Genomic DNA, 15,697 nt, shown 5'->3' on the forward strand with positions numbered 1-15,697 from the left:
GCTGGCGGGGGGGGGGCGGGCCGGGGGTGCTGGGGCTCCACGGCTGCTGGGCGGGGATCTATGGCTGCTGGAGGCTCCCGTGGCTCATGGGGATCCATGGCTGTGGGAGGACTCGTTGCTGTAGGGGGACATGTGGCTGCTGGGGGTCTGTGGCTGCGGGAAGACCCCTGGCTGCTGGGGCACCCCTGGCTGTAGAGGGATGCGTGGCTGCTGGAGGTCCCTGGCTACTGGGTGCTCCCTGGCTGCTGGGGGGACCGCAGCTCCAGGGGGACACGTGGCTGTGTAGGAAGTTCCTCAGCTGCTGGGGCTCCGTGGCTGGTAGAGGCGCATGGCTGCTGGGGGACCCACTGCCTCAGGTCCAACTGTCCTCCCCTGCCCTTCCATGGGCGTCATGGCTGGGCCTGGGGTGAGGAGGCAGAGCCAGGGCACCTCAGACATCCCCCAGCTGCTGGGGGAGGGAGGCCCCAGCCCCCGGCATCCGGTACCTGACAAAGATCTGGGGGCGGGTGGTGCTTTTCGGTGAGGAGCTGTCTCCGCATCCTTTCCTCTGAGCAGGGGAAAGAGCCGCCACTGCTTTGTGCCATGTGGAGGGGAAGGGCCCTGGGCGCCTGGGCGCTCCTCGCCAGCCTGGCCGTGGCCAGCTGGGGTGTCCGAGGTAAGTCCCTGGTATCAGTCTCTGCCCGTGGGCTGCTGTGGTGCTGTGCCCCGTGGCTGAAATGGGGGTGGCGCGGTGCAGAGTGGCATGGAGGCCTCCGGCGTGGTGAGCCTGAGGGACCCCACGCAGACGGCGAGGCTGGGGCTCATCCCGCACGCTGCAGCGGGTCAGCAGCAGTGCCCCTTGGGCACTTGCCGTGGTCCTGAGACTGCCACCTGTATTGCTTATGCTGTGGGCATCTCTGTGGTGGCGGGAGGGTGGCTGGGAAGCAGGGCCCCGCAGCTTGCTGGAGCTGGCCATCGCAGCACCGTGGCGTGACGTTTGTCGATGGGGAGAAGGGAGCGAATGCGGGATGAGGGTCACGCTCATACAGTCTGAATGGAGTCCAGGTAGATGCCCGATTCCAATTAGTTTTCACTCTAAAGGAGCTTGGATCTCTGAACTCCCCAGAGCTGCATTGATGTAACCACCAGTTGAACACTGGACTGCTTTTCCACTGAGTACTCTGCTTTTTGCAGAGTAGTTTGTTTGTGGTGTCCTTTCTGCTGCTCAGGGGCCAGCCTTGTGTGATGCTCTCCACACTAGCCGTCTCTGTGAATGAGGTCTGTGAGCTCTGCACCACTGTGAGGGTTGAGAACTCCGCTGTGGAGCTCTCTCCTCTCCTTTTTTTTACAGGACAGAAAGTAATCGTGAAAGAAGCTAGTGGGAAGGTATTCCTGCAGTGTGTCACAGCCAGCCAACGGGAAGTTGAATGGCTGAAAGATGGGGACGTGATAGGAAACACAACGCTGCTGGACTTGGGTGCAGTTTACGATGATCCTAGAGGCACCTACAAATGTAGAACGGACGATGGAAAAGAAAGCCCTTCCCTCCAGGTGCACTATCGAAGTAAGTGCTACAGACATGGTTCTAGAGACAGAATTGCTTGGATTTTTCACTCAGGCAAATTTTTGAGGGAACTACTGATTTCCCAGAGTTTGAGGGTGGTTCCAGCAGTTTCTGGAAGTCCTGACAGCTCCGATGCTAGCCTGCCCTTGGGAACAGCCAAGCCACACGTTTCCCTGCACGTGGTGTCCCCAGGAGAGCTCTGCAGCCTCACTTAGTGCCATAACCTGGCACTCGTACTGCCTCATTGCTAGCCGCTCGCTGGCCCAGCTGTGGCCTGCCCTGAGTGCTGGGGACACGTGGCAGCTTGTGCCACTGCCTGGGGCCACACAGCCAGCCAAACTTCATCCCTGGTCTCTCTCGCCCTGGGACTGGAGCCTGGCAGAGCTGGCCGAGTGCTTTGGGCTCAGGCTGGCCCGGGCGACAGGGTGGAGGTGGCCAAGGGGCAGCGTCCTGGTCATGGCCCTGCTTTCACTGTTTGTGTCCTTTTGGGCTTCCAGTGTGCCAGAACTGCATCGAAGTGGACGCTCCCACCATCTCGGGGATCGTGGTCGCAGATGTTGTTGCCACCATCTTCCTGGCGGTCGCTGTGTATTGCATCACTGGCCAGGCCAAGGGACGCATGTCACGAGGTGAGGGAGAGCCCCGCTGGCTGCCCGCAGGTGGGGGTGGGATGTGCCTGGGCATCTCTGGGGGCTGCGTGGTACCGAGGGACTTTCCATCAGTGCCCACAGAGCTCAGCCTGCAAGCTGCAGGCAGCGCACAGTGTGTCTAGGGCAGGGATCCACGTGAGCACTCTGTGCACCCTTCCTGCCCCTAGCTCAGCTTCCCAGGAGAAGCCATCAAATGCACAAGGTTCACCAATACATCATCCCAGGGACAGCAGCTGGTGGCACAGGAACATCTGAGGCCTTGCAGGCGCTTTCCACCGAGCCTCCCAGAGGAAGCAAAAGTAGAGGGCTGAAAGCAGCCAGCTGCTTGGGTGGGTTTGCAAATGTTCACCATGCTGCCTGTGACTCCCCTGAGCCTTGACCGCCTTCTTTCTTCATTTAGCTTCTGACAGGCAGAACCTGATTGCCAACGAGCAGCTCTACCAGGTGAGTGTGGGCATGCATGGACTTTGGCAGGTCTGCGTGGCGTGGGGCTGCCTGGCCGTGGCGGTACAGCTGCCTCAAGGCACTGCGCCGTGTTGGGGCTTGCTCTCTGCTGGGGTGTTGGCAGCTGCCTCTCCCTGAGTGACCCAGAGGATGGGGCAAGCTCAGCTACCCCCTGCCTCTTGCTCACTGGTGTTGTTAAGCTCTGCGCGGGTGGAGAAAGCTTGGCAAAGGGAGCGCTGGGCCGGCTTCCCCCGTACCCTCCCTCCTAGGGCTGGACAGACACAGTTGTAGCTCATCTCACCTTTTTTTTTCTCCTAGCCCCTTGGCGAGCGGGACGAGGGACAGTACAGCCGGCTGGCACCTGCCAAGGCCCGCAAGTGAAGCGGGAAGACGCTGAGACCTGCATCTCCTTCACACCGGGAGCGACATGACAGCAAAGCCACCGCCACTGCCTCAGAGCACCGGTACCCTGCCCTGGCACTGCCTTTGTAAGCTCACAGCTGGCAGAAGGCAGTGTGGATTTTTGCCTAGAGAGCCCCCCAGCTCCTTGCCCAAGATGAGCTGCTTGTACACTCTGCTCTGTCCACGACCTCTTGCACTTCTGTATCCCTCTCATTAAAGATGAGCCTATCTCATAGCCTCCCTGCTCCGTCGGTTGTGTTGAGGCCTGGGGAGCCACGCAGTTGCTGGGGAAGGTGCGTGCTGGATGCAGCACTGAGCAGCGCTGCGTCTCCCCACACCATCCCAGCTCCTCCAGGCACGGTCCCAGCTCTGAGCAGAAACAGCTAATGTGGGCGGACTATGGCCAAAACGGGAGGCAGATGAGGCAGGAACAGCCAGCAGTTAGAAACCTCGGAAACCAGGTCACCCTCTGTGTGCCAGTTGCACACACCTGTACGTCGTGTTTTCCTGCTTTTCTAAGAATTTGGGTGACAGGCTTTAGAGAGCACCAGGCTGCGAATGGACTTGTGACTCAGTGGTATAAAGTCAGCACCAAAAGAGTCAACACTCAATAAAAGCTGGCCACAAATCTGTGACAGGTCTGACAGCAAACAACACACAGGCTGTGCAAAGGTGTTGGTGCACCCTGCGTGCCCTTACAGGAATCAGCGTGTGATCAGCCTTGCGGACAGCGAACAAGAAAATGACCTGTTTTCCCCTGGTGTCGGCTCTTTACGCAACAATGTTTTGCTCTTCACAGGAGCAGAATAATGTCTTTGTGGTTTTTCTGCTCCAGGCTGCTCCAGTGAAGGGTGAGCCTGATGTGGCCGTCGCAGGTAGAATATGCCAACACCCGCCTTTGGTCTGCAAAGGGATCTGGGTAGAACCTTATAAAAAAATGGCCAGCCGACTGCCTAGTTGGTAGCGCTTCCATCACCATCAGATCTCAAAGCAACGAGCGAAGGTGGCTAACCGCACCCAAAGAGCAGGAGATGCCCGGAGCAGAGTGGGTGGGTGTGCTCTGCACAAAGCAAAGCGATGGCAGAGGCAACATTTACAACTTGTCTATTTGCGAGAGGCTCCTCAGCACCTCACCCTTGGGAGGACAAAGAAATATTTCTGTGGTGCAGGTAAGCACAGAGGTAGAGAGGTGGTGTCACTGGATGGCTGCGGATCCCACTGAGATAAGGAGAGTGTGGGGTGGCACTGGTTGGGGCAAACAGTAGGCAAACGTGCAGCCCCATGAATGGTGGTAGAAGCACTGGGGTGGAGCTTGAAGCAAGATTTAGACCTTGTACTCCCAGAGTGGTCCAAGCTCACACACCATTCGTGGCAATGGGCTGTATGGCTGGGCTGAGCAAGCATCCCTGGAGTAGTGATGTTTTGCAGAAGCTGAGAGCGTGGCCCAGAGTGGTTTTAGAGCTGGTGGGGGTTAGTGCTCTTTTTATCTTGTAATCTCCCTCCTAGATGTGTAGCACCTTGTATGGTAAACCCAGCTGTGCTGCCTTTAAAACCACATCCTGCAGGGTAAGCACAGCAATCCGAAGCGTGAAACTTGTTGGGTGTTCATCTCCCCACACTGAAACTCAAGGGTTAAACCACCCCCCGCCCCCCTCGCTGCTGCTGTTTCCTTCCTTCAGAGCTGTTGCTCTGCAGAGCAACAGAAATGTGCCTCACTCAGCTGCTGTTAGACCAGAAACGCTCCCAGGCATCGCAGCATCTCTTGGGCCCTTCTTAAGTTACTCCCTTCTTAAGTTACTCCATTGCTGCTGCCTTGGAAACCACATCTTTTGAAATCAGGCAGATTTAAAATCTGTCTGTGGAGCACGTGGGAGCTCAGCTATCTCACTTGCCCCCCCCTAGGCAGCAGCCCCAGACCCACTCCCCAGCAAATGTACTTGTACACCCCTTAGGGTACAAGACACTCAGAGAAATGTGTTTATCCTAGACTATGCTATAGAATATAAGTGAAAATGGATACCATGAAGTCCCTAGGATGAGAAGGACGGCCTAGCAAAAGGGTTTGATGCTTTCTTGGATTTTGTAGGTCCTGGGCTTTATCTCTGTGGCCCCAGTGCATTCACTGGGAGCAGAGAGAGAGAAGAGTGAGGAGAAAGGAGGCCAGGAGCCACGAGTGAGGCTGTAGTCCTTTAATGAGAAGGGAAACGTCTCTTGCCAATGTGCTCATTTGTTTCTTCTCCCTAACGTCAAACCGAAGGCTGGAGGAAGATGTCAGGGTGGGACAGCGGATGGCAGCAGGGCGCCTGTCCTGTGTAGCCGTCCGGCGTACCCCAAAAGGCCCGGGCCTTGGCAGGCCTGCAGAGAACCGGTGCCGAGCTGGACACAAGTGCTTAGCCCCTCGGCTGCTGTCTTCCAGCCTGCCATCGTGGGAGTTTCAGAAGCCCCGGGGTTCCAGGCCTGCGTACACTTCCCGCTGGCCCTTCCGGATGGGCTGCGGGAACAGCAGAGATGTTAGTTTGGGAATCCTCATTAACACAGCCTCAACCAAGGCCAGGGGCTTGGTCCCCACGATACGTGGAGAGACCCAGAACAGAAAGAGCAGGTGCAGTGCTGCTCTGGCAGCGTGCACAAGGAGCTGCTCCCAACTCCCCGAGACAGCACCACGAGAAGGGGCTCCACCCTCATCACCCTCTTCCTCGCTCCCAGAAAAGCTTGGAGGTTAACTGGATCCTTCTTCACAGAAGCAAAAAGGATAAATGCTGCTGATTCCCAGATATCCCTCCCCAGCCAGCAAAGAGAGATGAAAAAAGTGCGGGTTCTCCATACCTCATAGTCCGGGTTTGGAACAGGGGGAGGACGCTGCATCTTCTGACCTGCAACAGAGGCAAAGAGAGGTCATCCTTGGTGGTGATTAATGTAACACAGCACGAGGGGCTTTCATGGACATAATCCCAGGGTAACGCATACCATGGGTCAACTTGTGTGCCTTTATTATGAGCTTAGAGCTTTTAAAGACCCAACTGCTGCAGGCAGAGGGCCTTAGGATCATCTAGGAGGAAATCTGCTTTCTTTTGGAAAGAAACCATGGCCTCAGAAGCCAGAAACTGAAATCTATACTTTTAATAACACCACGATTTCTAATCATATGTTCTGGGCCTGATTCTTGGTCTTCGTGCGAGACAGCAGCTGAGTGGGCCAGGGCCAGGCTGGATGTGCAGCTACACTTGCAAGCTGAGCATTCGCTGTACGGAGTTTGCTTCAGCCCAGCCTCAACGCTGCTGCACAGCAGCCTGTGAAATGGCTTCCCATGGGCCCGAAGCTTTTGACACAGCACGGCAGCTGCACCCGTCCTGTACAAGGAGGCAGCCCGGAGCAACAGATGGGGCGAGCAGGAGCATCGTTTGGCGAGGTCTTGGAGGCTTGGAGTGCTTAATTTAGTGCTTAGCAGACAGCAGGGAGAGCAGAGATGCCTGAAGAGGCTCTTACCTCGTGGCCGGCTGCCAGCACTAGTGCTTGCTCTCCCCTTCCTGTCTTTGCTGAAGTAATAGACCAGAATGAGCACCCCGAAGGTGATGAGAAGGTCCGCGGTGATGATCCCTGTCACTGCCAAGGCATCCAGCTCCTCACAGTTTGCACACACTGCCAGGAGGAGAGATGGAGGTGCTCTGAGATGGGCACCCTTCCTTTCCAGCAAGGAAAGGCCAGGCCTCGCTCATCTGCTTAGTGCTAGCAGAAAGGATGCAGTTCTGGGTGGGAAGGAGAATAGAGCAAATGGAAAGGAAGGGGGACAGCACAGGCCCTTCCATCTGCCCCCCCATTTCGGTCTGCAAACAGACACAGACCAGGGGCTGGTGCATGCAGCCTCCTTCGCTATCCTCTGCTGTTTGCATGGCCGGAGCCAGAGGGTGCAAAACATCCCCTAGATCATTGCCCCCTGCCTACGCTGGACTCTGTGTCCTGAATGCAGAGCAGCTGCCCAGATTTCAAATGGCTCCGACGCTTAAATCACTCTGCCAGGGTGGAGGTAAAGTGCCCCTGGTTGATGGGTCACAGAAGCCAGGCTGTGTGCTCTAGATGGGCATTTTCCACTCTGCAGGGTAAGAAACACCTCTGGCTTTTGTGACAGACACTACTCTCGCCTTGTAGCATGGCAGAAGCTGTATGATAAAAGATCACGATCTGTATATGTGGGGACCACTGACATGCAACCAGCCCGAGGACAGCGGAAGGGAAAGGCGCAGGGAGATTCTGTTTGCCAAGAATGTGCTCTTGGGCTCATTTACTGCCCGTACAGAGTGGGAAGGACCTCAGCAGCATCGCATTCACCCAGCCCAGCAGCACTGAAGATCAGGTCTCAGCTCCTAATATCTGTCGCTGAAATGTGTAGACTTCATCTTTAGCCCATAGACTGCGTGCTTTCCCACTTACCTCTGGCATTCAGGTACATTTCATACTTCTTATCGCCTGACGAACAACTCACGTTGGCAGGAGAGCTGTCGTGGTTCTCTATAACGTACTTCCCCTCATCGCCGGCAGGTTTTGTCCCAGTTAACCCCCAGACTATGCTGCCTTCAGTCAAGGGACACGTGATGGTCACCGTGGTTCCGGAAATCTCCACCAGGAATTCTTCATTGGAAGGTGGGTCAACGAGAAGGGAAACCAGCATTACAGGCGGCTTCTGGGCAGACTTCCCCCCGCCCCGATCCCACCATGACAGTCTGCAGTCCTTATATCACGCTAAATAGTTAAGAATGCTGGTAAAACACTTACCCCCCTGGGCTTCAGTATCGTCTGCAAAGGAGAGAATAGTAAGTGTTAACGTCAGCCTGCTGTTACCTTACTGATTGTTGCTTGGGGATTACTAGCAATAATTAGGGACGATTCATGACAGCCACCTTTTCAAATCAGTGAGATCAGTAACAGTTAATGAACAGAGTATTTTTCCTATTCCGTAATATTTGCAAAATTCAAGTATTTCTATTTGACTTTTAGTCCTCAACTGGGAGCTGTAGTTGCTCTTTTTATGGTACTAAACAGTTAAGAATGCTGGTAAAATACACTTACCCTGCTGAGCTGCGGTGCCAGCTACAAAAGAAAGAAACAGAAATGTTAAGCAAGGTAGCTGCTGATACCATACACCTCTCCTACTTCAAGGATATCCTTTCTGAACTCGCTGCTTGGAATAGGTGCTTATGCTCCCGTAGTTGTGCTGAACGTACCAGAAGCATTCTGTTAGCTAAGACAGGATGTTGTTTCAAGATGAACTCGTTTCCTTCAGAAGCCATTTTTAACACAGACTAATGCAGAATGGAAATTGGAACAATTTTCCGACCCAGTTTAGAAAAAGGGTTATTGCAAGCTGTACAGTTTTGATTTATTATGATGGACCAAAGACTGCTGGAAAATCATGCCTGGTTGCTGCAGTAAGAACCACTGTCCTCTGCGAGAGCGTACTCGCTGGAGGATTGGACCCTGACGCTTGATTTAATGCTATAAAGCAGTTTATCTATGTGATTTTTCTCTCTTGGTAGGAAACAAGTAGTTCCATTGAGATCTCTGGAGCTGGAGTATTATAGAAACAGTTTTTAGGAGGTCTGAATCAGGCTTGCGATTTGCTTTAAAGACATTTGTTGATAGAAAGTAACATAAAGGAATGGCCTGTACTCGTGTTCAGCGCAGTTGTCCCATCCCTGGTAACGCTTTACAATAGGAGTATTTGTAATACAATTGTAGATCTGCAATTCCACAGGCGTAGGGCTTGGCTGGAGAGAAGGTGATTCGATGCTTTTTTCTTTATATAAGATGAATTTAAATTTGAAAAAAGAACAAGCCATTGCTAAGCCAAATGTTTTCAGTCTTCTCAAAGAATAGCAGTTGGTATTTGCAGCACACTGGCAGAGCAGCTGTAATCTTATTGTAGTATCTTTTAATTATCTTTCAAACTTGCATCTCATAGTTGCCAGTTTCTTTATAGTCTTTACAGATACTCTGCACTTCATCCTAAACCAGCTTTCTAACTGCTGGTCAGTTCAGACTGGTGACATGGAAACTGCCACCACTCCCATGCTATCACAGTGAGCCTGAACGGAAGCTATTTACCCATGATCACAAAACGGTTTAAGAAAAGTGCATGAGTACAGCGTAAAAATAAAATTAAAACCAGAGACCCTTCCAGTGCACACTGCTGCAGAAAGCAGTGCATCAAGCTCCAACCCTGCTGCACGGAGTTTGGAGACCAGGTGTCTTAGCGAATTGGCTGGTAAGCAAAAATTCTGTAGGGACCCGGGGTCCTTTTCTCTGCCTGAGAGGGCTGGATTCCCGTTCCTCTGTCCCTGCGACCTGTGCTCTGAAGGGAACGCTCCCTCCGGAGAGCAGCAGCTCCGTAGGCACCGTACCTGCCACTTGTGGAAGACGTGGCTGCAGGTACTGTGCAAAACCAGCCGCTTGCCCCTGCGCTTTCTGCTCCACACCCCCGGGCAGGCACCCTCCTGGTCCCCGTGTACTCACCCACACCCAGCAGGAGGCCCAGAAGAGGCAGGGACCACTCCAACCTCATCCTCGTGGTCCTCCTCTTGCTCTTCTCTCCCACGTCAGATTGGCATCGCTGAGGCTGGCTGTGAGGGGAGAAAGAACACGTCGGCTTTTCAAGTTCTCGCTTACAAGAAAGAGGCCCAAGATTTTTTCCCAGAACTGGGTACAGCAACGAGCGGAGCAGAGCTGGGGAGACTCACTGTTTCCAGTGAAACCTGCAAGCAGCCAAGACAGGCGCAGAACACGTATGGCAAAACAAGCCCGTGTCAGGAAGTGCAGAGGCTCAAAACGTCTTCACAGAACGTCATTGGCAGCAAGGGGTGGCCTCCCTAGATGTAGATAAAGATGATGTCTTCTTTCTTCAAGACGGACTAGTTATGTCCTGACGGAATGTATCCTACGTACATCTTTAAGAAATTATTGAGTATAGATGCACCAAGTAAATGTTCTACCACGAATGTGAGTTTCACTACATCATCCTGATGGGCTGTATCCTACATCCATCTTTAAGCAGCTAGGAAGTACCAGCACACTGTATCAAAGGCAGACACTAGGGGGAAGGCTGGCTGTTCGGAGGAGGCTGCCATCCCTGCGCTGCTGCCATCCCTGCACCGCTGCCATCCCTGCGCCGCTGCCCCAGGCACTCGTCCAAAGCTGACACTGCAAAGCCAGCCAGGGCTCCCTGCTTCCACAAGGGTGGACCTGCCACACGCAGCTCAAGGGACTTCTTTTGATGCCTGGAAGGATGGAGCTGGCTTCTCGCTCCTTCTCAAGAGCTCACCATTTGATGACATGGATAATCACAACGCTGTGGGCCCTATCTCATTTGTTGAGGTGCCCACACGGCGGCACAGCAAGAGTGCCCTCGCTCTGCTCCGTAGCTCTGAGCTGAAGGGAGCCCTTCCAAACAGCCATCTGTTAGGGCATCTTCCTGGTCCCTGCCACCACTGCAAGGAATGTCAGCGTCAGCCACAACGAAAGCTCATGACCTGGGATGACTTCTGGGAACTAGGCTGTGCACCAGACACAAACACAGCCAGCAGCAGGTTCTGCTGTTAAAGTGATTTACGCTCTTCAAATGCAAACATCCTTATTTTGCCAACACGCGTGCAGAACTTGGTTTCGTGTTCTCACAACTGCCACACGCCACCAGGAAAATATTTTGAGTTGCAGTTCTACTGCAGGATGGCTGCAACCAAGGAACATCAAAATTATCGCTTTGTTTCACTGGAGGTATCTGCTGCCACAGAGGGTCTGGTTTGGGCTGCTGCTTTCGGATTGTTTGCAGGTTTTTGCCAAACAAATGGCCCACGTTCCTTCAGGCTACCTACAAACACCTTAAGGCAAATTTTATTTTAGGAGCAAAATTACCTCCCACAAGAGGGGAGTGGTTTCAAGTGGAAGCTGGGAGGAGGGATGATTGCAACACAAGAGAGCACAGGAATATGGGAGGCAGAAGAAATCAGTCTTGCCTTGGAGATCTCCCTGCTTTACACGCAGAAGTGATCTGTGCTGGCCGCACCTTGCCTTTCAGTGCAAGGGCAGGGAGTGCTCTCTGACTCAAGCAGGAAGGAGCGAGTCCTCCTCCGGGGACCTGGGAGAAAGGAATTTGCTCTACGGTGCCGGGAAGGCTTTGAGAAACTCATCTTTCATCTGGTTACCGAGAACCTGAAACGAATTTGTTTTCCCGGCACTGCTCAGCTGGTGGAGTACGGATTTGTCTCCCCGATGGCCGGCCCCAGCTGGCTGGGTGCTGTGCTCTTCCTTGGGGTGCAGCTCCGAGGTAAGGAAACCTGGTACTGCCTGGCCTCCGCTGCCGTCTGGACTTTGCTCTTCTGATCCCTTATTATCGTCCTCATTAAGGCAGCGGCTTTATAGGAGTCTCAGATACCTGATGTGGACGGTCGCTGCGATTCTTTCGGTGCGGGCTCACTGCGAGCGCCACAAAGCGATTGAGTTTCTTCGACAAACAGGTTTAGGTGTGTTCAAGCGGAGGAAGAACACTGATCTCATTCTCAGCTCTGGTTACACATCGTTTCCTCTCCTGCCAGGAATCTGGACTTTACTCCTAGGTGTTTTTTTCGCTGTCTTTGTTACTAGACAATCAAAGATTGTTAAGCAGCACTGGGTTTAGATCCTCTATGCAGCAATGATTCCAGACTGAGAAACTCACTTGAATTTTCAGTAGTTTACGTCAATATAGCTGGAATCCAAGAGCACCATTCCCAAATGCATCAGCACGTGGATACGCTCGGTAATCTGTCTTGAAAAAAAGAATTTTACACTTATTTCCCACAGTTGTTCTTTTAAAGGAGTTTAAAATGAAAAGATTTGATACCAAATCTTTAGATGAGAAACATAATCTCTGCCAAGGAAGTTTTTCAAATGTGAACACCTTCTATGTTTTGGCATTTCAAGTATTTGCTGCTTTGAGAAAAGAAACTATTTGGCAAGGAAGTCTTTGGTTATAAATTATTTTCAAATACAGGAAACGTATTGATTGTCTTTGTTATGAAGCCCTATTGTACAGCCCCAGATAAGCTTTTTTTTTTTTCTTGAATCACTCTGGGGTGAATGATTCACACCAGCAACCCTTCGGTTTTCCTATCTTTCATTTTTCCTTCTTGCTGTGTCTTGATGCTCACTTGCTGATGGTCTCTCTTTCAGGGTAGCATCGAGTTAGCGACGCTAACTTATTTTTAAAGTGGCAGCTGTGGTGGTTTGGTTAACAGAGGATGTTTCTTTGACAAACAAATGCTTACAGATTTACCTCGAGGTTTTCCTGTAAGGTTCCTCACCCTGACTGTATTTGACTATAGTTGTCCAGCTGGGCTGTCAACCTTCGAACAGGCACTACTTACATCAGTAAGAGCAGTTTTCACCATGGTGTGCATGGCACGCAGGCTGATAATACAAAGTGTATAAAGGAATGTCCTAGCATGGGGAATAACAATTGTTTAGTGGGGCTCAGCAGTTCTGTTTGAAAGGGCAGGACTGCTTTTCTGGAGAAATCTGCTTGGGGACTTGAGAGCAGTAGAGTGTAATCACTTGTGAAAATGTGACCTGGACAAGCACATGAGAAGCTGTATGGTATCTTTAGTGCCAGTCAGGAGCAAGTATGTGTCTAAGGAGGGGTAACATTTACAACTGCATTGCACCTCCTAGACGTCAAGTTTGCTCTTGCCTGAAGAGAGCCATTTCCCCCCAAAACAGAGCCTGTTGTCTCTATAGGCAAGCCCTTTGCAGTGGTCCTCTCTCAAGCAGTTCTCAGGTTTGTAAATGTTTAACTGTGCAGCCACAAAGCTACAAAGAAAGCACTGTTCCAGCCGTCCAGATGAATGCAAACTCCCTCGAAACCAGCACTGTGCAGCTTGCACATCAACTGAGAAAATCCCCGAAGCACAGGGGATCTCTGGGATTCTGGATCTGCAGGATCACTCCCCTCTAATCACATCTGCTCGTGACTGTCAGGTTACCCATTGACAGGGATAGATAAGGTAGGCTCCTGCAGAGGCTAAACACAGATAAGGATGATGAGCTTGCTCCTAGACAGTCATTCACCTCTAACCGCTGCTCTTTTCTCTGCAGCGCTGTGGCCCGCAGCAGCCGTGGAAGTTTACACATCCAAGGAGGTGGATGCTGTCAACGGCACTAACCTGCGGTTAAAATGCACCTTTTCCAGCAGCAGCCCTCTCAGCCAGCACCTGTCAGTGACCTGGAACTTTCAGCCCGAGGACCTGAGCGCTCATGAGCCGGTGAGTGAGGCCTTTACGCTCCATTTCACTGATGCACCCTTGCCCAAACAAACCGTTCCCAAAGCCCAGCGCTGAGTAATCCCAGCGACTACAACAACTCCAGGTGTGGGTAGGGGCAGGCACAGCCAGACAGCTGAGCCCAGCCAAACAAAGCCTTCAGCCTGAGCAGGACGGGGCTGGTGTGGCTGCTGGAACAAAGGCACTATCTTTTGAAATGGCCTCAGGGTTCATCCGAGAGCGACTGGACCCACACAGCTCTCCTCAGCTTAGGCCATGTGCCTCAGCCAGTGCCTCTCCCGTGCGGAGGGATGACAGCTTCCTCTCTTTCTTGTAGGTATTTTATTACCTGAAGGAGCCCTACAAGCTGTCTGCTGGACGCTTTAAAGAGCGAGTGACCTGGGATGGCAATATTGAGCGTAATGATGTTTCCATCGTTATCTGGAATTTGCAGCCCACTGACAATGGGACCTTCACCTGCCAGGTGAAGAACCCACCAGACGTTGATGGCACGATTGGTGAAGTGCGGGTCAGGGTTGTGCAGAAAGGTGAGATGCCAAGAACCCCACCTGAGGCCATGTGGATTGAGCCAGTGCGAAGCATTGGCAGGTCTTCCTCCACATTTGGGAAAATGTAGGGAAGAAAAGGGATTATAAAGAGAAAGCATGAGGGGAGTTAATGGATATAAGGGAAAAAGGAGCCGGAGGAAAGGTTATATTCACAGATACAGGTTCCCAGCCTCATACCGAGAGCCCCTGTGTGTCCCTCTTGTTCATCTCCCTGTTTCTCTCCATGCAGTGCATTTCTCAGAAATCCACTTCCTGGCGGTGGCCATCGGGTCTGCTTGTGTTCTAATGATCATCGTGGTGATAGTTGTGATTATCTGTCGACACCATCGGAAGAAAGCGCAAGAGAAGAGGGCCAAGGTGGCAGACACTGAACTGTAAGGACAGAGGAGAGAGAGAAAGGGCTCTGGGAAAGCTTGTCAAATATGTTTTCATAGCTATTCTGAGTCATTGGCTTGGACCCTACACTAAGTGTCTACAATGCAAAACGGCCAGCACAATTAGCAATAATTGGCTGCTTACGTGCAGTCAGAACAGAGCCCCAGGATGAAGGAGCTTTGGTGTCCTCATTTTGCTCTTGCCCTTCACAGTGGCTCCTCACTCAGAAGGACCCAGCTGTTGTGGTGGTAGTTGGCAGATGATCACTCTGTTCTTCCCTCCATGAACGTGACACTGTGGTCACCACGCATGTAGCACACTTGTTATCATATACCTTCTTGTTATGTGTTATGTATGCTGGATGTAACTCAGAACAGGACTCCGCTGCTCAGGATATCTGATGCTGATTTGGGCTTTTTTTTTTTTCTTTTTTTTTTTTTAATAACAGTAAAGAAAAGGAGTATCTGAAGATTAGAGAAGAAAAGGAAGCCAGTCCATTAGAAGACTAGAGGTCTTTGACGGTCTAGACAATGCAGGTATTCATTCAAACATTCTCTAATTAACGTCTCGGTGTTACTGCAGACTTTCTAAGACAGTTTTACTTCGGTATTTCACTTCTATTCACAGTCAACGGGCCACCATAGCCATGAACCAAAACTGAGATCACAGACACCCTTTGCTCTTGAGAAGCCTTCAGAGAGCCTCACAACTGAGCAGGCAGTGGAGACACAACTGCCTCTTAACTCTAGAAGAGGTTTCTCCACCCTAGTGTTGGGGATCATTTGTAGGAAAGCCGTTGTTGCTGCTTTCCGTGACATGCCTGCTTGGTGGATAAAGAGGAACAAATTCATTTCCTTTCACCAGTTTTGAGCCTGCTTTTTGATTCATTTAATCTTTATTGTTTTAAAATTGCTACAGGAAGCCTGAAACTGTTTCCAGATTTGCTGGCTTTGCTGAAACATTTCAGCATAATTTTTACCCACTCAGTTTCTGAGGTCAGTAGTTGCCTCTGGGATTTTTGTTTTCAACAATAACCTGAGTAATGAATCTGTTTTGTTTTTCTTATAATCTTTCTTCTTAGGTACTTCTAAAGCAGATGGTGAAAGCCTGTAATTTCGGATGTAGAACAAAGCTGAATTACAGACGCCTCACGCTGCGAGTGTGGTATCCCTGCTTGACCTGAAATTCTTGCAAGGAAAGAGAATGACATTAACATAAGCGGTAAATTTCCTTCATCAAGGCAAAGGAGAAGGAACTTGCCCCATGAACAAGGACCTTTCCCTAATCTTCACACCTGCAGAACGTGGAGACAGCTGCTCTGAAGATTAAAAAATGCCAAAAGGTTTGAACAAAATGCCAAGACAGCTGACTGAACACAGAGTTTCAAAGTGTCTGAGTGAGCAGACACTCTCTTGCGCCTTAAAAATCGCA

At 51.6% G+C, this 15,697-nt stretch overlaps 3 protein-coding genes across 3 annotated transcripts in view; 2 read left to right on the top strand and 1 right to left on the bottom strand.

The window, feature by feature from the left end:
* The first annotated feature begins 55 nt into the window (after positions 1–55).
* On the top strand, positions 56–3,257 carry CD3D (CD3 delta subunit of T-cell receptor complex). Its single transcript, XM_068418372.1, has 5 exons — positions 56–655; positions 1,331–1,543; positions 2,041–2,172; positions 2,594–2,637; positions 2,956–3,257. Exons 1-5 carry the CDS (start codon positions 583–585, stop codon positions 3,016–3,018), a joined length of 525 nt encoding a protein of 174 aa, XP_068274473.1. The 5' UTR covers positions 56–582; the 3' UTR covers positions 3,019–3,257.
* Positions 3,258–5,266: 2,009 nt separating this feature from the next.
* Positions 5,267–15,697, bottom strand: part of CD3E (CD3 epsilon subunit of T-cell receptor complex) — a 33,499-nt gene continuing 23,068 nt past the window's right edge. The window contains exons 2-8 of the mRNA XM_068418108.1: positions 9,547–9,653; positions 8,104–8,124; positions 7,810–7,830; positions 7,468–7,665; positions 6,526–6,678; positions 5,866–5,912; positions 5,267–5,530 (exon numbers count right to left, since the gene is read on the bottom strand). Coding sequence (XP_068274209.1) covers positions 5,474–5,530; positions 5,866–5,912; positions 6,526–6,678; positions 7,468–7,665; positions 7,810–7,830; positions 8,104–8,124; positions 9,547–9,595 — 546 coding nt within the window. The 5' untranslated portion in view covers positions 9,596–9,653 and the 3' untranslated portion in view covers positions 5,267–5,473. The remainder of the gene's footprint in view (positions 5,531–5,865; positions 5,913–6,525; positions 6,679–7,467; positions 7,666–7,809; positions 7,831–8,103; positions 8,125–9,546; positions 9,654–15,697) is intronic.
* Positions 11,299–14,269, top strand: MPZL2 (myelin protein zero like 2). Its single transcript, XM_068418394.1, has 4 exons — positions 11,299–11,353; positions 13,159–13,325; positions 13,660–13,870; positions 14,121–14,269. The coding sequence occupies exons 1-4, from the start codon at positions 11,299–11,301 to the stop codon at positions 14,267–14,269; spliced, it is 582 nt and encodes a 193-aa protein (XP_068274495.1).

Source organism: Nyctibius grandis, chromosome 25 (assembly GCF_013368605.1).
Source record: "Nyctibius grandis isolate bNycGra1 chromosome 25, bNycGra1.pri, whole genome shotgun sequence".
Lineage (NCBI taxonomy): Eukaryota > Metazoa > Chordata > Aves > Nyctibiiformes > Nyctibiidae > Nyctibius > Nyctibius grandis.